Source organism: Odontesthes bonariensis, chromosome 21 (assembly GCF_027942865.1).
Source record: "Odontesthes bonariensis isolate fOdoBon6 chromosome 21, fOdoBon6.hap1, whole genome shotgun sequence".
In the NCBI taxonomy this organism is placed as follows: Eukaryota; Metazoa; Chordata; class Actinopteri; order Atheriniformes; family Atherinopsidae; genus Odontesthes; species Odontesthes bonariensis.
This window is the reverse complement of record NC_134526.1, coordinates 24,136,363-24,157,811: the sequence shown is the minus strand read 5'-3', so window position 1 is coordinate 24,157,811 and position 21,449 is coordinate 24,136,363. Positions and strand designations below refer to the sequence as shown.

At 45.9% G+C, this 21,449-nt stretch overlaps 1 protein-coding gene across 4 annotated transcripts in view; it reads right to left on the bottom strand.

The window, feature by feature from the left end:
* LOC142371997 (RNA binding protein fox-1 homolog 2-like) overlaps positions 1-21,449 on the bottom strand; it is a 49,455-nt gene that overhangs the window by 23,208 nt on the left and 4,798 nt on the right. For 3 of the 4 annotated variants that reach the window (XM_075454718.1, XM_075454717.1, XM_075454719.1), the window contains exon 2: positions 13,253-13,303. In XM_075454718.1, coding sequence (XP_075310833.1) covers positions 13,253-13,303 — 51 coding nt within the window. Of the gene's footprint in view, positions 1-8,918; positions 9,382-13,252; positions 13,304-21,449 lie in introns of those variants that run through there. The other variant, XM_075454720.1, reaches the window with a different exon arrangement.

Below are 21,449 nucleotides of genomic sequence, written 5' to 3'. Positions count from 1 at the left end.
CCACTGGTTTGGTCCCTGCTATGGGCTGGTCTCTGGGCTGGGTGACGCCTGGAGACACACTGTCTCCAGACAGCATTTTTAATTAGACGGAGTAACTAAGATGCCGCAAAGCAAATGGGCTCTCTCTCTCTCTAATCCCATAGCCTAGCCTGACAGCTCACTGCTCTTTGCGCCGATGGCCACGCTCACTTTAAGCAGGCAGCTGAGCCTAAAAGGCTCATCTGCAGCACAGATAGCTTCTGGGGTCTGAGCCCCACAGATAGGAGAGGCAGAAGAGAAGGCTGCATAACCCAACCAAAAAAAAAAAAAAAAAAAAGGGGGGGGGGGGCATCTGGGAAACTCATAAGCTGCCACTGTGGCAAGGCTGAATCTATGTTAGGGGGGGACAAAAAAATGTGTGAGAGCCGATTGTGGTTTGCTTCAACTACAGTCTTGTCAGCTGGTGATAAATGAGGGACCCTCAGAGATAACATACCAATTAAAAAAAGTCATTGGTTCAGGTTTAGTATACTGGGACTGTGTGCACTTGTTAAGACATGCGGGCTCGTAAGCATGCAGTAGCCTGCATTGAGCCGCCGAAGGGTGTGTCCTATAAGCATATCCCAACTCGGGGCTGAGTCCAACTGCACACAGTCAAAGTGCTGGGCAGAGGGAGAGAAGACCGAGTGAATGAAATGTAGAGTGACAAATGGAAAAGGAGGTCAAGGCTGAACACGAGTACACAGAGAGCGCCGAGAGAACTGAGCTTTTCCGTTAAAACAGATGCTACATTTTAACCGCTGAAGATCTGGCGCTGATCCGACACCGATTTAGGACACCAGAGAAGCAGCTGATGTTTTTTTTTTTTTTACAACTCTTGTTTATTTTGTCTTTGAATCTTTCTGGCTGAATAAACAAAAGCCCGAACCAACCGTGGCATTACACGATTCTCCCACACAATTAGTCATGCAGACAAAGCTCCGGAGGTGTTTGTTACATTGAGGCTCGTGTCACAGACGGAGGAAGAAAGAGAAAAAAAAATTTAAAAAAGGACGACTGATTAAACTGATACGCTAAGAAACGCGGAGCAGGGCGAAAACTGTCGGCGGATTTAGATCTAAATAGAAGGCTGTGCACGCCGAAGCCAGTGCCGGCATTCCTGACCTGCTGACTAAGGAGCAGCACTCCCCTACATGGCAACATCTTATACTCAAAGGAAGAGGGGGAGAAGGGAAAAAAAAGAAATGATGGAAAAATAAAAGGGGGGCACGGAAGGAGGGAGAAGGGACTATAGGAAATAATGAGACACTGTTTTGAGTTAAATCTGGTTTCAGGACTAGCTTTCCACTCACAGGGAGCTGGGAATCAGACAGGCAGGGATTCATTCATATATAAAAAAAATAAAAATAAAAAAAAACAACGATTTTTTTAAAAAGCAACCCGAGCGTTAGATCAAGGGAGATTTTATTTCTTCAGCGACCCGGTATTACAAATAAAAGGAGCCACCTTGTGTGTGACATTCGCCCTCGACTCTTGCATGCGTACAAATAAACAGCAGCTGGGTTACCTGTGACACCATATGTTTCCCCATACAGAGAGGGGGAGAGGGAGGAGAGGCCTTTTCACGGCAAGCCTTTCAAGCCTGTGTTCCGACTTCAGCCTCTAACCACCCGAGTGAAGCGCACGCCGGCCAGCCGCAGGGACGCTGAATCTAACAGCCACGTGGTGATGCTACCAAAAGTCATCAATCACATGCATTCATGACGATTAGTCTCGTGGAACCATCTGCCGTCTGAAAGGTTTGCCCGGCTGGAGACAGAAATGCGCTACTGTACTTTCAGATTCCTCTCCTTCAAATCCACGTCTTTTCCTGTGGTTCCAGTAAGTAGTGCTTGCGTTTATCCCCCCCCTACCCTCCTCTCTCCCCCCACCCTCTTCATCCTCGCCTGCCAAGCTTGATGAAAGCCAGAGGGCGCCCCCAAACCCCCCCCCCCTCACCCTTTTTTTTTCTTTTTTTTCTTCTTCTTTCTCTTAAAACCACCAGCACTCACCCTTCAAGTCACTCGAACCTCCTGCACTGTGATGTCCATCAGAGCACAGGCCACAGCCCATCTCCTTATATGGTTGTGTCTGTGCGGAGGCTCCCGCTTCTCCTTCCTGAGTCTGGGCCAATCAGAAATACCCATCGTTTAGCCACAGCAATGGTTCGCTCCGTTTACACTTTACATATGGACAAGTGCAGGCACTGCAGACCCAGTGCTTTTACTGCAGCGTTGGCCCGGAGGGCCGGCTTCCATAGGCGCCAACACATCAACACGGGACTCTAACGGACTCACTGATGCACTGGGAATAACACCCATCAGACACAAATACGCTGACTGAGCTCTGCGACTCCCCCCCCCGCTTCTGGTTTAAAAGTGCAACTACAAAAAAATATATATATATATATTCAAATAAAACCCTGATGCTGTCCGTCAGAGTCGACAGCTTGGTGGCCCCGCTGAGATCTGCGACAGGCAGCCTCTCGGTTATTGACAGCTCTGATCATCGTCACCATCACCATCATCAAGATAATCACACAAGCGGTCCTTTCTTGAACTCGCTCACTCACTTAAGGCACTGTGATCTAAAACACAGAATAAAAGGAAACTCAAAATCCACAGCAGCCTGGATGATGGTTGCCACGGTTTCATCTGAAAGGGAGCCGGCTATTGGAGGGTTTTTTTGACAATTAGTCTGAAAAAACGGGACACATGAAGGGCTCACCTTGGCCTGCGGGACACTAAATTCAACATTTCACTATCTTCTGAGGCTTGCAGCGCTGATTAACAAGTTATCTAAATGATTCCTAGTGAACACATGTGACGGCTTAACACATTGACTCCCAAGTCACGTAAAACTACGTTTTTACTGCCTATGCGTTGGCTCCCACATGGTAAAAATAAGTTTTTACGTTTTTTTTATGGATTCTGAATCTATACATTCTAATGCACATTCTGTGTGATTTTTGTAATTATGTGATGAACAGAACTGACATAGATGGCAGTCAAAAACTGGTGTTATCATCTGGACATTTTGATCATTACGCCAATGGCTTTGCGTCAACTCAAGAACAATTTTGATAACGCTCCATTGATTGTTGTGCATTTCCGCATTTTGTCCAATCGCACGTGTCGGTTTCCAGAGGGTGGCGGTAAAGTAACATAAACAAACAACAAGAAGGAGAAGAAGACACGCGACAAGTCTAAGGAGGCGGTCTTATGAACAGGTTAGCTTTGCAACATGCGACACGACGCAAATCCTCTGACCCGGATATGTAAGTATCTAAAGTGCGACAGGCTGAAAGAGCGCACGTTTCACAAAAGCCCCGATATCTCAGTTTGTTGTTGATTTTGGTGGATACCCGCCTTGGTTTAGCTAAGGATAGCTCGCTAATGGCGGCACCTAGAGACACGCAGTTTTGACCCACAAAGAGTTTAAAGTCTCAGCTTTCAAACGAGCCATAACATGTTTCAGTGGCCCTATCACATAATATGCTGTGACTGTACAAAAAACGTCAAAAAAATGGTTTAGAACGCTGGGATTCTACGACATAATTCTGTAAAAACCGCCGGTATTCAATGTGTTAAAGGGCGGCCCACAACAAGAACAAAAGCATCTGAGCGACAGCATTCTGAAAACAATGACACGCGAGCAGGTGTGGCGATGGCTCTAAATACATTCTGATAACCTGCTGTGAGCTGCAGGGGGGGGGACTCAAAAGAGAAACAGAAGGATCTAGGACCTCTTTTGAGAACGATCTCCGTTAACATTTCTGCACACATAAGCTCCATGGTATCCTGAATATTGTAAAAGTGGACTTGGATTTGGAATCCTCTCAGTGTCGAAAGCTCGTCGGCAGCGTGCCGCAGGTCATTTGTTGCAAAAAAAAACTTTCTATAACTTACTTTCAAAAGGTACACTGAAATTGGATCAGATGCTAAGTTGGTAGGAGTGAGTGAGTGTGGTTGTTTGGTAATTCCCTAAAATACTACTTCCTGTTACATTAGGTCCATGTAGTCCCTGACAAGGTGGTGACGCCGAGCACCTGGTAAGTTGAATGAATACTGTTCATAATCCTGACTGGAAGACTACAACCCTCAGCTAAAACCAGTGTTTCCCACACATAGACTAATTCGTGGCGGTGCGCCACAGATTCAACACCGGCCGCCACATATTGCGTTTCGTTATTATAATTTTTTTTAACGCTATTTTAAAAAATACTCGTATTCGTTAAGCTGCCTTTCCTTTCCCTGCTCTCATTCAGTCTCTCTGTCCCTCGCGTCTCTCTCGCATAGCCTACTCACACACACAGCCCCTCCCCTCCGTGCTTCCCTGGAAGCTTGCTAGCTTCAGCGTCGCGTTAGATTAGCTCTATAGCTCTGGCTCAACCGAAAGAAGACGGCTGGCGAAATTCACGAAAGGTTGGTATCACGTGCACCTTTAGAAAATCACACATTAAAAAGTCCTATAAAAATATTTTATAATTTGAATACAATGCTGTCCCGTCCTGTCCCGACCCATAGCAAACAAGCAATTACGCCTTCTTTATAAAGTTAACTAGTCGCAAGTTTGTCGTAAAAATAAATAAATAAAAAATGTAGTTGGGTTGTCGAGGTCAAAACACTAGCAGCTGTGAATCAAATAAAGTAGTTTTTTTAAACTCTTACACTGAATGTTTGCTGCTTCAATCCAGATGAGTATTGAAAAATATTTTCCGCGATTGAAAAAGAGACGTGCGTGTTGATGATGAGGACCAGCCTGAACCGGAGGTATCAGTCTGAAACAGCTGAACAGTCCGACCAGTGTAATTAGCTATGTTATTAATTTGTTTACAATGAAGATGTGAAAATCTGCAGATAAGCCGCACCTGTGTCACCCACCCTGACACAGGTGTCACACATCCTTACGTCCCCCATAATTTTCCTTGATGGAGAAATTATCCAGGTTCTTAACTCCCAATGTGACATATAGCCTATGTCACATTACAGATCTCTGACAGTGGGGGGTGGTATTCTGGAAAAAAATTCTGAAATGGGTTCTATGTGGTCTATTAAGTCTGTGTTATAACCCCTTTAATTTTCATTTTAGTAGAAATGGGTCTGGGTTCTTATGGGTTAATACAATAAAGTTCTGTGTGAGCAATTATTAACGAAGGAATTATTTCGAAGAATTTTAATTTTTTACCCCCCCCCCCCCCCCCCGTGGCCCACCACCACACATTGCCTTCACATCTGTGGGAAACACTGAAAACAGAATTACCTCTAATAGCAAAAAGAAAGGGTAATGCAGCATAAAATGATAACTTGTCTCCTCCTCAGCCCGATGATTTGACTACTTAAAAAAATAAATCAGAACTGTTATTTCAGGACATCACTCTCTCTCACTTCTCATCTCAATCGCCGGCTAACATCTACAATCAAGGAATTGAAACGAATGAACGTGCACTTAAAAATCGAACCAGCGAAAACAGTTAAATGTTTGAAAAATGTACTTTCAGCTCTGCTGCTCCCAGCAGTTAAATAAAACAAGTTGATCGCAGATTCTGATTAGAGGAAGATGGGTCGTTTGCAGCAGGCCGTCGGGAGGAATTCTGAACATGACAAGGCCGGCGGCGCCGAGTTGCTGCTGCTGCTGCTGCGGTGTGAGCCGAAGCACAGCGTGTGCAGAGGTACGGCGGTACTCTGCTATTCGCCATGCAGGAGCAGGTAACCTAGGAGATGCAGGAGCGCATACATTTAGGGCTCGACTGCACCACATCCCTGTTTCACATAGTCTGCAATCTGCCCCTCTTTGTGTATTTATGTGCACCGTGAGGTGACATGTGGAGTGCTTTCACACCTCACCCCCGCTGCATACAGCCTTAAAGCCTCAGGCAGCGGCGGTTAGAGCAACATTAGTGTCGGACAATATCACTGCAGCTTTATGGGCAGTGGGAAAGCAGTTAAGCCTGAGGTGGAGCACTCTCACGCAGTGCATTAGGCCACCGATACCGAGGACTCTGGGCTTTATGTTCCGGTTTTATTATACTCATTTCTAACTAGCAAGAAACAAACAGATACCATTTACCTAAAGGGCGGCCACAATGATTAAAACCAGTTGAGCAATTGCCTGATTAGAACTCCCATTTGTTTCACCGTACGCTGACATCTACAGAAAAGCACACAGACTGCGACGGTTCCGAGTGCGGCAAACGCCATTTAAAACAATAAAAATGGTCGACGTGGATCTCTGTCAAAGGACCACTGAAAAACCAAATGTTCACGACCAAAACGGAGTACATTAGCAGTCCGGTCATGGGGCCAAGCAGCCTGCCTGTCCACCTCCACTGAGACGGGGATCTGCCATGTCCCGTGACTCCATCCAGAGTGGAGCATAACTAGCTCCGCATTAAGTGTTGCTAATCAGATAACTCCTATTTACTCAAATATGCAGCACAGTAGGGGAAATATTGGAGAAATTGGGTTGATTTATTTTTCCATCTTTAAACGTCAGCAAAAAGCCACGCGCAGCCATTGCGCAGCGGATTCTCTGCAGTTACAGGAGTCGGAACGATTTTCAGCTCGACCGGATCGCACCTCAGACCAGCTCACTGGCAGTGTGAGAAGACAAAAAGAGAAGTTCCCCCTTTTTATTTCTCATCAGTAAACGCACCATAAACGGAGCACAGAGAGGTTTCCCCCCCCCCCCTTCATCCTTTTTTGGTCGTTCAAAGCAAAAAAAAAAAACACACACAGCGACACAGCAAGCGCGTCTTTGATCTGGAAAATGGCCACTTCGGGACATTTCGACCGGCTGGAAATGTGGAAAAATGAAAAAAATGAAAAAAAACGAAAAAAAAAAAAAAAACGGGAGCATTCGGTGACGTTTGTGAAGGAAAACTTTACCAAATATGTTTACGTTTTGTTTTTTTTACTTCAAAAAGTATATAGTTACGCTCCTTTATTTTCATTGTGCGGCGCACAGGTTTTCACTTCCAAATTACAAACGCAGCACTTGGCTGATGCTCCACTGCAATTCGAGACACGACTATGTAAAAGGTTTTGAAGCCATTTAAAAAAGAAGAAAGAAAAAAAAACTTTTTATCAGTTTATTACAGATTTTAGAAAGAAAACCAGGACTGGCTCAGGTAACATGAAACTACAAAGTCTTCTGGCATGAGCTTGGATTTTGTTGAATTCTAAATATTTAGCCGCTGCCACTATCAGCAGAGTTGATCGTAAAAAATGGTGACTGTGGTGAAATTTAATGCCATACTTGCAGTTATGTCAACAATCTGGGTTACTCTCGCCCGCTGTATTCTATAGAGACGTGTCACCCAAAATAGCGAGCAGGGCTGTAAATTTTTACAGAGGAACGACAGGAGTGTCACCTTCACGGTGCATTCACACGTGGGACTACCCCCTCCACCCTTGCCCTCACACCCTCCTCGCCACTAATGCCACCCTCCATTTGGCATCGTTCTCTTTCAGGGCGAATAAGGCGTTTAGCTTACAGCTGCTCGTGCTCGCGGAGGAAGGGAAATGGAAAGGAAAACAGGAGAAACACAAACGCAGGACGGAGAAGACAAACGGACATTTAACGGTGAGACTTTAGAGGTCCGGGGGAAAGCAAAACTACAACCAGAATGTCAGCACCGCACAATCACATGAGCACAAAGGCACAGCGGAGTTCAGTCCAAATGATCACAAACGCGCCAAACTGCGTGTGGGTGTGCAGTCAGCAGGTGTTTGTACAATAACAACACGTGTATCATGACTTTAAGAGAGAAGACCTGCAGCTTCTCAACCGTAATGTCTCTGCTCAAATTAAGAGCCGCTGGAGTAAAATACGATGCACCACCAAACAGGACAAATGTCCTCAAATGAGACGTTATTATTGTAAAAAACGCATTTCTTTTGAGTCTATGGAAGAGTAGTCCAGCAGCCGTGTGTGCGTTTGTGTGCATGTTGCCCATGTGTGCCCAGAAACAACTGTGCCTTGGCACCTGTCTCCCTCAATCCAGTTGACGGATGAAGTTTAAACTGCACGGACAGCTTGGATGACAACGTTGATTCGCTTGACAAAACCTCTGCCTTCACCCCCCAGGGCACATGACATGACGTGACAAACGCATACGTACGAAACATTGCGTGACACCGTGTGCAGTCAGCACGGTAGGGGGGGGTGGGGGTCTCGCAAACGTAATTGCGCCTGTCAAGACAAGCGGCGGTCTCTGCAGCAGTTGCTGCCTCGTCTTTGTGTGCATTCTCTGCCATCTTCCCCCAGTTTCCAACACCCGCCTTGAGGCCCAAAGGAACCCAAGACCAGAGAGCAGGACATGCTAGAACAGAGCCAGAGAGCAGCTCTCATCCTCGGGCTGTCTCTCAGCTAAAGTAGCACAGACACGCCCACCATATGTTAAGAGCAGTCTAGCACAGAACATCAACTGCATTGCAATCTATGGTGTTAAGCATTTGCATGTGACGAGCCGCTTTTAAGCTGCAAATCAAGTGTAAGCATCCAGTTTCTTACAGTCTCTATCCCCCAGTGACGACAACAAAATGGACCATATCTAAGGAAAAAAACACAATCACAGATAATTGGGTACACGTTGTTTAAAAAAAAAATAAATAAATAAAAAAAGTGAAAGGAGCAGAGCTGCAGGGACAAGCCCTGCTGTTGGTCTGAAACTCTGCCAACTATCTGACAAAGGCCTCACCTGGGCCAAGACACTGCAAAGCAGAGCAGGCTACACCATAAACAGCCCACCAGTTACTGCCCTCTGAAAGCCAAACCAAACTAATGAAAAAGAAGCAAAATGGGAATTTTTTTCCTCTCCCCCAGTTCTGCATTGTTACGCTCGACACGTGCACGCGGCAGTTTATCAAAAGAAGCTCGGCTCGTAAAAGGGAACTTACCGGAAGCATAGCTGGGTAGTACAGCCCCATCATTGTCTGATCTAGAGGAACAACTGCTGACCAGCTCTCCGGTATCCCGTTCCTTCTCCCCTCTCCTTCCCTCTGCGCCTCTCGTTCTCCTCCTATTCCTCCTCCCCTGTGTCTGTGCTCTAGGACCATGAGCTGACGATGGCTTCAGTCCACGTCTGTCTCACACGTTCAAATTCTCCCTCGTTCACTCCCCCTTCCCTTTGCCGGCGTCTCTTCTTCTACTCCTCCAGCACGCAAGTCTCGTCTGCCTGTCACTCCCAACCCCGTCTCTGCGGCCCGGCCGCTCTGATCCCCCTTGGGCCTTTTCTGTCTCTCTCTCTCCTCCTGCCAGCCTGAGTCTCTTCTTCTCTTCTTTTCTTCTTCTTCTTCTTCTTCTATGTGTCTGTCATTTACACACTCACGTTACGCGTCCCGCTGCTCTCCCCGCTTCCTCTTGTTCCCGCCCCTCTTTTAAAACTTTCCCTCCCTTTCACTCTCAATCCCTCCTATCCATCAAAGCATCCATCCTTCCATGTAGCCATCTAACCCTGTGTCTCTGGATGGAGTCAGAAAGCTGTTGCTGCCGTCTCCTCAAGCCCCTGGAGAGAGGCAAGAAACAGGAAAGGAAGAAGATGCTGCCTTCTATCCACACACTGGCTGCCTGAGAGTACAGAACACGAAAGCGACCCCCACTGCATTGCAGCTTTTTTTGATGATTTATTTATTGCGTGGCAGCCTGTCAGCTCCAAAAAAGCAGTGGTAGGTAGGCCAGCCGGTAGACAGCTAGGTAGCTAGCTGCGTGGGAAGGCTCCTAGATCACCATCTCTCTGCAGCAGCTGTCTTCATCACACTGATGGAAGGATCTTATAACTGAGGGAGAGCCAGCCCCAGCTCCAGCACCTAAAGCTCAACCTGAACATGAATCTGTATTTCGCTGCATTGCGCCTGTTTCCTCTGGCTCCGTTCCGTCACTTTCCAACACTGCATTGTTAGGAGGCGCTTAATTTGCAGAGATGAGAGTGCAGTTCCTTGCACTGCATTTTCATATGGGAGGGACTGAACTCTGCGGAAAAAAAGCCCTGATGCCAAGCATTCAGACATCTGCTGAGTCTGGCGAGAACTGGGTCCAAAGGGATGGAGGGATGGAGGGAGGGAAAGATAAGTGGTGCTGGAGGGGGAGAAGGCAAACGAGAGGAGCTGGACTAGAATGGAATGGAGGGGGGGGAGGGACAGAGGGGCAGTGGATGGGAGCGACAGATAACGGGATAGGGAGATAAATGGATAAAGGACTGGGTGGAAAAAAAAGAGCCAGGGATGACAGGATTAGGGCTGTAAGTGAGGAGGATGAGAGGATGAATAGGGGGATGATCTCAGGATTAAGTACACAGACTGAACTGAGCGATAAACACATGCACTCGCACACAAATACATGCATATAATGTACACACAGATGTGCCTTGATTGCATTCATGCTGGTGCACCTTGGCTGGCGAACGCGCGCATGGACTCAAACAAAGCTCCATCCAACAGTCACCAGCTCATTTCAGCAAAGGCCGCATTCTCCAAGCACAGCAGCGAGCAATAATCCATAACCCCAGCTGGACTTTTCCACAGTGACATTTGAGAGAGAATCTAAGTAGCTTGTGTGATGGTTACAGCCTGCTGTGAGACTCCTGGCCCGGCTAAATAAATGGTAGAAAATGCTGATGCTTGCAGCCTCAGTGACTGCATGCACGTGTCCGTATGTGTGCTGCTAACCCCGATCGTTTCTGTGATCGAAACAGCAGGAGGCCGACATGTACGACCCCACGAGACGGAGTAGCCACGGACACACCCACCTGACCTACACACACACACACACACACACACACACACACACACATTTCCACCCCCACACAGTGCAGCAAACAGGGACCCACAGGAGCCTGTCATCGTTTACCGCACTCATATTGACACAGGCAGTCCTACAGGCAGCTCAAACAAGCATAAATAATATACGACAGGAGCGTTACCAAGACAAATGTACTGCGGCGACGAACGAGCCAATCTTGCTCAGCTAGGCTTGGCTAACTCCATTTGCATGATAACCAGCAGCCAATATGCTGGAGAGACCTAATATGTGTGCACGGGGCAGAATATATTAGCAGGAATGACTTTTGAATCATTTATAGAAACAAATTCAGGAGTGCGTGTCTGGCTCTGGATTTAACAGGTGACTAGAGGAGTTCAGATACACTGCAGATCAGTCGCTCGCTCTGCCCAAGTGCTCGTCTTGCAAGCAGATGAACCCAGGCAGGTGAGAGGAATACAGGCCTGTATGATTTTGTGCCCTGAAGGCAAGCCATCTTAAATAGCTTGTTCCTGCGTCTATTCCACCATAGCTCCCTCTCTCTTCCTCATTTTCCTTTAATCTCTGACACTCTTTCTTTTTTTTTTTTTCTCCCTTCCGTCAAGCGAGCATCCAACCAAAAATAGCTCAATACTGGTCACAAGGGACGGGAAACAGGTTTAAATAAAATCAACTTTAAACCTTTAAGCTAAATTCTTGCAGCGCCTCTCCTTCACACTCTGCCAGAGCTGAATTCCCAAGAAAGGAGATGCCAGGAGTAGAGCGGGAGCACAAGCAGAGTATACGAGGGGAAAATGAAATACATGAGAGAGATGAGGTCTGAGAGTATCTCCCATCTTGTGATGAGGGGAGGGAGGCTGGGGGGCGCACAGGCTTGCAGATCAACACTCCCCTCCTGTGGCACCGTCGGAGAGCTGCACATCTCAAACACAGAGCAGAGACACACGCATTCATACCAAGACAAAGATACAGACTTTAAAAAAAAAAACAAAAAAAAACCCAAAGGGGTTTCTATGCACGCACACGTGCATCCACGCACACCGGGCCTGAGCTGGTTTCAGCCGCTCAGTTTGCTCTGCTGCTTGGAAGGAGATAACAAAATAGTCAGCTACCCCGCCGCTGCGCCGCACACATAAGGCACTCATTACTGAGAGCAATATGCGTGGAGAGACACTTAGTACGAGAGAAAAACGGAGAGACAGAGCGAGGGATAAAGAGTGAGGACGTGTGAAAGGATATGAACTTGTCTCCAGAATGCGGCGCTCGCAGAGCTTAGCTCAAAGCAGGTGATAGCATAATTTCTCTCCAATTTCTAAGGATCAAGTCTTTGAAAGAGAAGCTTAGTCACAACCAGCTCCTCTTCCAGAGACATAATTTATGAGCTACCAGCGCTGTGGGAAAAGAACATCAGAACTGGCTACATGTGAATATAGCTAGTACAGTGAACCCTCGTTTTTCGCGGGGGTTACGTTCCAAAAAGAACCCGTGATAGGCAAAATCCGTGAAGTAGTAATCTATATTTTTTTTACACTTATTATACAATGAAATACTCCATAATACATTAAAACCAAAGAACAAAACCTTTTTACAGGCCCAAGCATTTGTTTAACAAATAAAAGAACTGTATAAACGTTTTTTTTTTTTACAAATAACTACTGTACTGTAAAATAATCATTTTAATCATCAATACGAACTGAAGGCTTCAAATTGCGGAGATCAGCACCGCCCCACCGCGACCCGAGTCATTGGATTAGAACGGGAGAAAATGAAAAATGATTATGAAAAAAAATACAGAGTACAGTAGGACTGAGCCGCTGCATCCTGACTCCGCTCTGTAGCGTTTTTTTCTTCTAAAGCCCGCGGTGCAGGTGTGTTTTTTCGAGAGAAGAACATAGTTATCGGTAGTTGTTGTCGCTCTTTTTTCTTCTGGGCAAAAAGATTTATATATACCGACATGCCACCATCGATTATGTTTGAGAACTGTAATGTATGTGTACATATTAAACCGCAACGTTATTGACACACAGGTAGAGAAGAAGCGGAGAGACTGTTTAGCCAATCAGAATGCAGAACACAATGCACGATGCAAATCCGTGAAGCAGCGAGACCGTGAAAGGTGAACCGCGTTATAGCGAGGGTTCACTGTAGTCCAATTCTGCTACTGGAGTAAAGAGACAACCATACTATGTTCAGCCGGACAACAAGAATTAATAGTCTAGTTTAAAAAAAATTGAAGTAAAATATATATACACATGTATTTTTTTTTTTATCTTGCGATTGATTTCAATTTGAACACGTTTGCCATCCCATCAACAAACAGCACTCGACTATCTGTACCTGAAGGCCCGTTTCAGCTCATACGCTCCTGCAGAGCAGCCAGATGCCTGAAAACCAACACCTGCCGAGCGAGTCAAATATTCCCAACCACATTATTGTTCTTGATTCATTGCGACGGAGGTTTGAGCGCTAATCTTACCTGACTGTGAGGTGGGTATCCATGGAAACCGGGGTTTAAAGGCTCATTGTTCTGCAAGAGACAACAGGAGGGAGGAGAGCAGTGTGAGTGGCTTTTGAAAAGGAGCCGATGGTCCAAGACTTGTACATTTCAAATGAAATGTGCTCAAAGACATTATTTTTTTAAATAACCAACAAGAGATTCCAATCATGTAAAACAGGTGGACGACTATAATATATATATATATATACACACATACACACACACACCAGTCTGTGTGGATGCCATGACTGGTGACCCATAACTGCAGCTTCCCAAACTTTCATCCAGCCGTACTAACCAATCAGAATCCACTTGCAGCAGCAGCCCCCGTCCCCGATCAACCCCGCTCCGAAACCACTGTTGTGGTTAATTGCTCTGTAATTACTTTTGATTAGATTATTTCCGTCTCCCTCACCCTTTTCTTTGCAACCATTATTTTCTTCTGTGTCACTTTTGCCCCGGCAAGAGGAGCCATTGTTTGTGGCAGCGTTAGGTGAAGAGGAGAAAGAAAGGATAGAAAGACTAAGCCGGTGGGGGGAGGGGGGGAGCAGGAGGGAGGACTGGAATAATGGGCAAAGTTAACTAAACGATGATATTTTGACAGCAAGCGATGACTCCGGCAGTCTAGCCTGCTGGCTTGCCTCGCAGAGAAAACATGACCGCCTGGAGAGACTCATGCCTCTGCTCTCGATAAGGAGCTGAAGCATGAGTCTCACTAAGCAAGAAGGGGGAAGGGAGGAGGAGGAAAAGAGGGTTGAGGGTTGGGGTGTGTGTGAAGGGGTAACAGAAATAAATATATGTCTGTACACAACTACGCCTTTGAGGAGGGTGTGAGTTTGTGGTCTTTAGAGCTGCTTATGTTCTAATTACATTTCATCAGGGAATATTTCAAATTTGCTTCCCCTTCGCCTGAATCCGCTCCTCCATTCAACGAGCAGCTTTAGTGTGGGCTGTGCAACACTCCAGCAACGAGGAAAGGAAGATTTGGCTTCGGAAGAGTGTCAGCGGAGTTAACCTCGCAGCCCTGACCTCGAGCTGCGTGCTGTGGGAATCACTTCCTAATAGCATTCATCCAGCCAATCAAGGGCAAGTGCTACACTGAGAGCAGCATCGACGGCAAATTGACACAGAGTCTATATAAACAGACAGACAAAGACCCATTAATCCAAAAGCACTTGCTTGGGTAGTTCAAGTCTTTGTGCGAATGAGGTTTGGAGATGGGCAAAGAGACCAAACACAGATGTGGTCCCCATGTATGGACCAGTGCAGAAAAGGGAAAGGAGTGTCTAGACAGCAAAGGCTTGAGGAAAGCCAGGAGGGGATGAGGGGGAAAGATGTAATGAAAAAAAAAATAGAAAGAAAAGAAGTAAAGGATAGGAAATAGAAGCCATTTTCATTTTTTGTTTTGATGCACAAGCTTTAAACTTTGACTCTGGGTGTGAGTGTGTCCAGATTCTGAGCCCGTCCTCCATTTCCCCGGTCTCAAACAGCCGCTTCTTTGTCCGCTCTCCCCACTTCCTGTTTCATCTGGAACCAATTTCCCCCTCGTGCCTCATCCCCAGGGGGAACGCTCTCCTTGGTGCGCCACATTTACACGGGAACGGACAGGCTTATATTGAGCAGCAGGCGGACCTCGAGGAAGCTGCTGGTGCTCAACGCACAGCACAGATGGAAATGCAGCATAAGGGGGCTGTTCAGAGCCGTACTAAACGGAAAAAAGATGCACGTTGAACGTTGCCGACACTGTAGCCCATTTCAAACAGGACTTACCTCATCAAAAACTAGAGATAACACTTACTTTTATTACAACGGGATTCATAATAAAGTCAGTTTGCTGAAATGTTGAGAATTTGGGTTTGGGTGTATTCACTGCACTAGCAATGAGAAGTGGGATGAAAACTGGAACGCCAGCTAAATCTAAACCAAAATTATCCCAGACCTTCAAATTGTAGAGTCACTGTTGGTTCTATGGAGTGGAAAGAAGAAAGAGGAGGAGGAGTTTACAGAGAGGAGCACAAGATGGGAGAGAGGGGGGGTTAAAAACATCTGGAATCAATCTGTCTGCAGGAGAAGAGGGACGGAGCTGGATGGTGAGATGGGGGAAGGACAGACAAGAAAGAAAGAAAGAAGGAAAGAAGAAAAGGAAAAAACTAGATGAAAATAAGAGCAGACACACACACACACACACACACACACACACACACACACACACACACACACAGGAGGAGGAGAAGGAATGTGGGTAAGAATACGGCCAAAGCAAAGAAAGGGGAGAGAAATAAAAAAGAAAACATTTGCAAAATGGAGACAATGAGTCATAAGAGAAGAATGCCATGTGATTTATATTTTCTTAGGGTGTGGGGGAAGGGCTCGGGGGTCTGAACTTGATCCCTGGTTTTTAAAGCCTCTCTAAAACAGCCGCACAAAAGCACAGATGCACACGTATGTGCACTCCTTTTTCCATACGGCAACGCTTTTAAGCGTTTTAAACGTCTGCGTCTGTTTAAAAAAAAAGAAGAAAAAAAAGCATAAATGAAGTTTTAAATGAAGGAACAGCGTGTGCTGCATCAAAGTTATGCTTTCAGGCTGCACTTTTCTAAGTTTCCACGAAGTTAACGGCATATAGTCTGCGAGCAGAGAGGAGCCTTTGAAGGCGCCGGCTTGGTGACTGCGAGGCTTTAGGCTGCGCTGGCGGCGATCGGCAAAAGCACCGAAAACAAGTCACACACTTATAAACACACTCTCCCTTCTCTCGGGCCCCCCCTTTGACTCCAAGGAAGGCAAAACTAAAAGGGCGTCTCTCTTGTTTATTTTCTCCCTCTCCAACTTGCTATTTTAGGAGAAGGAAAAGAGTTGGGGAGTTGCTGGAGCAAAACAGGAGTCCGGGAAGAAGAAAAGTAGCAGCAGTGGTAAGGGAAGGCAAAATGACATGAGGTCAACAGATGGTGAGAGGGGTGGAGGCAGAAGGAGGAGGGGAGAGGGGGGGTAATTAGGCAGGCTGCTGCAGGCTTCCAGTGGTCTCTAACACAACAGCCTAAGGAAAGGGTCTGTGCCGTGTCTGAGTACCAAATACTGTAGATGAACAAAAACCCCACCTGCTGCCACCTGCAACGATTCATTCAGCAGAAAAATGAAATCCTAAAACTTTCGGACAAATTACGGTGACGTATTGCGGCTTTGACAAAGTCTTATCAAGAGGGCCGGGCTGTCAGGATCCATGCCATTCATACTTGGCAGTCTTTTTGGCCAAATCAATTTAAACGTCTCTTTCTAAACGTTTGAACCACCCTCCTTTCTTTTATATCATTAGGACCACAGTGCTGGGACTCTGGTTCATCTTCACCGAAGAACCTTGTGCCCTCCCCCCTCCCTCAAACAGTGATGGTGGATGTTGCTTCATGGATCTTGGGAAGCGCTTACAAACAGGACTCCTGATACTAAGTCATAAACATCTGGGAAAGGAGACAAACACTGAGCTCATGGTGTTTTCTGTAGCCCCCCCCCCCCCCCAGTTCTTCGTGTAAGCAGCTCCTCGCCCTCGTCCAGCAGAGAGGTGATGAAGCCGGGGTCTGACATAGGTTTGAGTGTATCGTGAGACCAACACAGCACCATAACCATTTATGGCAGTGCGAAAAGGGCACTGTACGGCAATCTTCATCCTAAACAGTAGGTGTCGCCGCTGAGAAAACGACAGCATTTACCCCACCGATAAACAAATGTCAACAATTGTAAGCAGTCGAGACGGGCAAACACAAATTTAGTGTAATTTTCAACTAAAACGCAATTAACCATATTTTGCTACCCTGGTATGAGCTTAATAATACCTGAACAGTACATACACAGCTTTAGAAAAAGAAGAGCTATTCTCTCACGACGTAATCTGTAAACTTTAATATTAGTAATATTCACGCCTTTGTAGTTCTGAGGGAAAAAAATGATTAAATCGAAAAGTACGAATAAGGTTTCTATTGCTCTTTACAATGCCTTATCCGAGAAAACTCCATTACCTTAATAACCGTTTCATTACGAGGTTTTTCTTGTTTCTCATTTTTGTTTCATCGAAATCCGCCCATGGCGGCGAACACGGTTGATTGAATATCAGCAGTTAAACTCCTGACAATAAACACCCGGTGCCAGTAAATTTCCACTCGGGTGTTATTAACCCACAGCAGAGCATAAGGGGGCGCGATGAAAGGCTGTCACTGAAAGATTGGTAGTCGACGCCAAATGGCGGAAAGCGACAAATGCGTGGACGGGATGCCACAAGGTAGGATGGAGGAGCTCGGATTACAACACACAAAGGGAGGGCGGCTTCTTTCTCTGGTGAGGACTCCAACCCTCGGCTGCATGTTTACGGAGCAAATAAATATTTGCCGCTGTATCGAGGGAACGAAAATGGCCACACCCGAGACATGGAATCCACAAAGAATATACTGGATTTTAAATCATTCATTCAGGAACATCTCCGGGTGACCCTCAGTCAACTCTATGAAGTCGACCAGCGACAACAAAGTGAAGATAAATCATTACGGCTGAGGTACCAGACATAGTGACAACATCCATGGCACAAACCTCCCATGAGGGAGAGGGAATAAACGCAACAGGTCTACTGGAAGAAGGCCGATTACGGAGAGCGATGTGATTGATGTGCCGTCCTCCAAAAGGCAGCGCAAAGCTAATGGATGAAGCAGGAAATGATGAATGCAACTGGAAATAGTCGACACGCGAGAACGTACAAACAAAACAACTAACTGTGCTCCCGCGTGGATCCGCACACAAATGATTGTTCAGCTTTGTAGTCTTTTTAGAGTCGGCTTTACGGTCGCTCGTGCAGCAAATCTGCAATAAGTGGGTTTTGGATTTCTTCAGCACATGCTCAGTTAGTGCTTTTACAGTGCAAAGTAGCTTGAACTCACAACCAATTGGTAGGGAACGAGCTCATCCACCCGGGGATGGAAAGAAAAAAAAAACGAAAAAAAAAAAAACCTTTGTTCACCAAACCCCGTCCTTGCACATCATCTGAGTATAGCACCGCCTTACAAGGAAGGACTCCAAAACCTGAATAAACTAGATTCTTCCAGCACTGAAAGGTTATGCCTTAAGACGGCACCCTTTTCAGGCCTTGAAAAATAAAATCTGTTCCACAGAACAGTGACGCCGTGTTTGTTTTTTTGTTTTGTTTATTTCAGTTAATGCATTTCCTGAGAGAACAGGAGCCTCACACACATGCGATATGAACTAGGCGCAGCTACTTTTTTTCCCTCCACTTATTGACGAGCGTTCCCCTCTCTATTTACACGCTTGGACTCCTAATAACAGGTCCTTCTTCATATTTGTGGACAGATCCCTGTCGAAGCAGGCACTTAAGGCTGATTCATACTCGGCGCAACCGCGCAACTGTTCTGGCTCGAGAACCATTAATGACGTCATCGAAAGCGCCAGCCCCTTCACAGTTCCTTCAGCTCATAAGCGCAGTTTGCGCTGAGTATGCGTCACATTTGCAGTTCTCTCCAGACAAGCGAGCGTCACTGTTGAGGAAACAAGCTGAAAAGCACACGAAGAAAGCATACACAATGCCACCTGTGGTGTCACGTCAGCAGAGGCTGGCACATCTGATGCGGAATGAATTTACTCTGGGTGTAGAACTGTATGTATCTCAGAGCTAAGCAGCTGCGGCAAAAACAGAAGAGAAGGTGGAATGTTCGTCCTTTGCAACAAGACGAACTTTGTCAAACGTTGTCCCAGTGTAACTTCATAGACGTGTGGTACAGATGTTTGTAAAGGCGCATCCTCTCGGTCACCGGTCTCTGCAGTGTTCATTTTTTCTTTTTCTTGGTCAGCTGTTTCCGGTTGAGCGCGCGCGAAGTCAGAAAAAAAGTTGTGTGCGCGCCCTTGTGCCGCGCGAGGATTTTCTAGCTTGCAAAGGGGGGCGTGGCGGAATTTTGGGACACGTGACCGTTTGCGCCATTTGCGACCAGCTAGTATGAGCGAGGTTGCACCGAGTATGAATCAGCCTTTAGGCACCGTCCTCTGAAAGATTCGAGGACCCTACTGCTGGAAAAACCAAAGGCTTACATCTCTCTGCCTTAACCTAAAAGTAAACCAATGAATACGTTAAATACACAAAGAAAATACACAGCGTTCGGCTCCTTTTGAGTTAGCTGAAACACTCACTAAGCAAAATGCAAACAACAGAGCCATGATTACTCACTTTTTTTCCCCTTAATCTGCTTTAGCTCTTATCCCCAGCCCATAAAATCTTTTTTTTTTTAAATGTAATGCGCTTAACAACAGTATGAATGAACAAAAAATATTGAATATTAACCATAACCCTGTACGAGTGCAACTGCAGGGGTCGCCCGCTGAGGACAACACAAGGTCTTTGGCTCTGGCTGTTAGCAGAAGCTAATTCAGTCAGCTGTTTTTCACACCGTGGAACTTTTAATGATATGCTTTTTGATCGAACGCACATCTTTAACCCAATGTGCACCGATGCAAATATACATTCATCAACTGAGCATTCCCACCACTTCTTCTGTTTGGCTAAGCTAATTATTTAACAGCATTTTAAAAGGTTTTATGATCGTATAAAGTTACTTGGTGCGGATCGTTTTTTTTTGCTCCATAAATCACATCAACATGCTCCGAGGGCCGCTTCATTGTTTTCCGTCAGATCAAATCATTTCAGGTTGGGCAGACAAAGCCTCTCGTGCACCATGGATATGGATTATGTTACAACGCCTAATCAATAAAAGCTTAAATTTAAAAAAAAAAATTTAAAAATGCAACCGTTACATTTTGGGGGGATTTTGTGCTATAATGGATTTTCAGCAGAATACTTATTTGATGTGTCAGATATGTTGAGTTACCAAAAACCAAAACACAGATTCTAACTGCACTCTCTCTCCAACAGCCACTTAACAAACAAACACACACACACACACACACACACACACACACACACACACACACACACACACTGTCCGTATAGCCCTGCTGCCTCTCACTCATGGTGCTGATTTCTTCTCATCGTATGTCTCATTTACTCGAGCTGAAGACCAATTTTACAGGACTTTAATAAGGCGGCGGCCTTCGTGATCGGTTTTAGTGGATAAAGAAAACGGCAACCGTGCTATTTGGAAGCGTTTTTTGGATTTCGGTAAATGAAAACGAAATGAAAAAAAAGGAGCCAGGGGAACGAGCAAAACCTCTGCCAACAAAAGAAGCCAACAGCACAACTTTAGCCGACATGCCGACATAGTGTGTAATAAACTTTAGGCTCGGTGACAGCTCACATCTGAGCACCCCCGAAACATTTGTAGACCCGGCCCAGATAATCACTGCGAATCCTATGAAAAGATACTAAAAAAAAACAACAATCGCAGTATTGACGAAGGAATCGAAATTGGGATACTTTGTCACAGTTTTAAAAATGTCAGCGTTGTGACACCTGACACAAATTCACAGATTCAGGTACATTTCATGAGCGGATGCGCATTATTCAATAGAAGTTCAACACTGTTATGACAATCCTGTGGCAATGCATCGCAGATGACCCCATGTAAGGGAAACACTGAATTGACATTTCGCTGCGTGTGTGTGGGTGGAGATGGGAGCACATGTGACAGTTTGGGGGCAGCCTTGGGGAGCAGACATGTGGGGCGGCTGTTGGGGGGGGCTGTGACACCCATAAAGGGAGAGTTATAATGCAAGTGGCGCGTTAAAGGAGCCGAGTCCAGTGTCCATTAACACACGAACTAAATAAATAAATAAATAAATAAATGAGCGGGAGCTCAAATGTGTTCCTCTTTTTTTTTTTTTTTTAAACGTGCGATCCCATTCAGTTCTTTTGGCGCATTGGCAGCACAACCGTTGCACTCGTGGCGATAAAGCGCGGTGAAGTGAACTGAAAGGAGAAAGAAGGAGAGATAGCGAGACTGCGAGTTGAGCAACTTTGTCTGGAGATTTTTTTTTTTTTAAGCTTATCGGTGCCGGTTCAAAAGTCAAGGGTGACTCGGCTGCGCCGTGGCTCAAAGTTTAACGGCAATCATTAAACAGCAGCAGGGAGGCTAATGTAAGAGCGCGCGGCATTGGCGTTCGAGCTTCTTTAAGACATTAACGCACACCAACTCAAGACTGGACACGCAGCCTGACCCACACCACCTGCTCCTGCCTC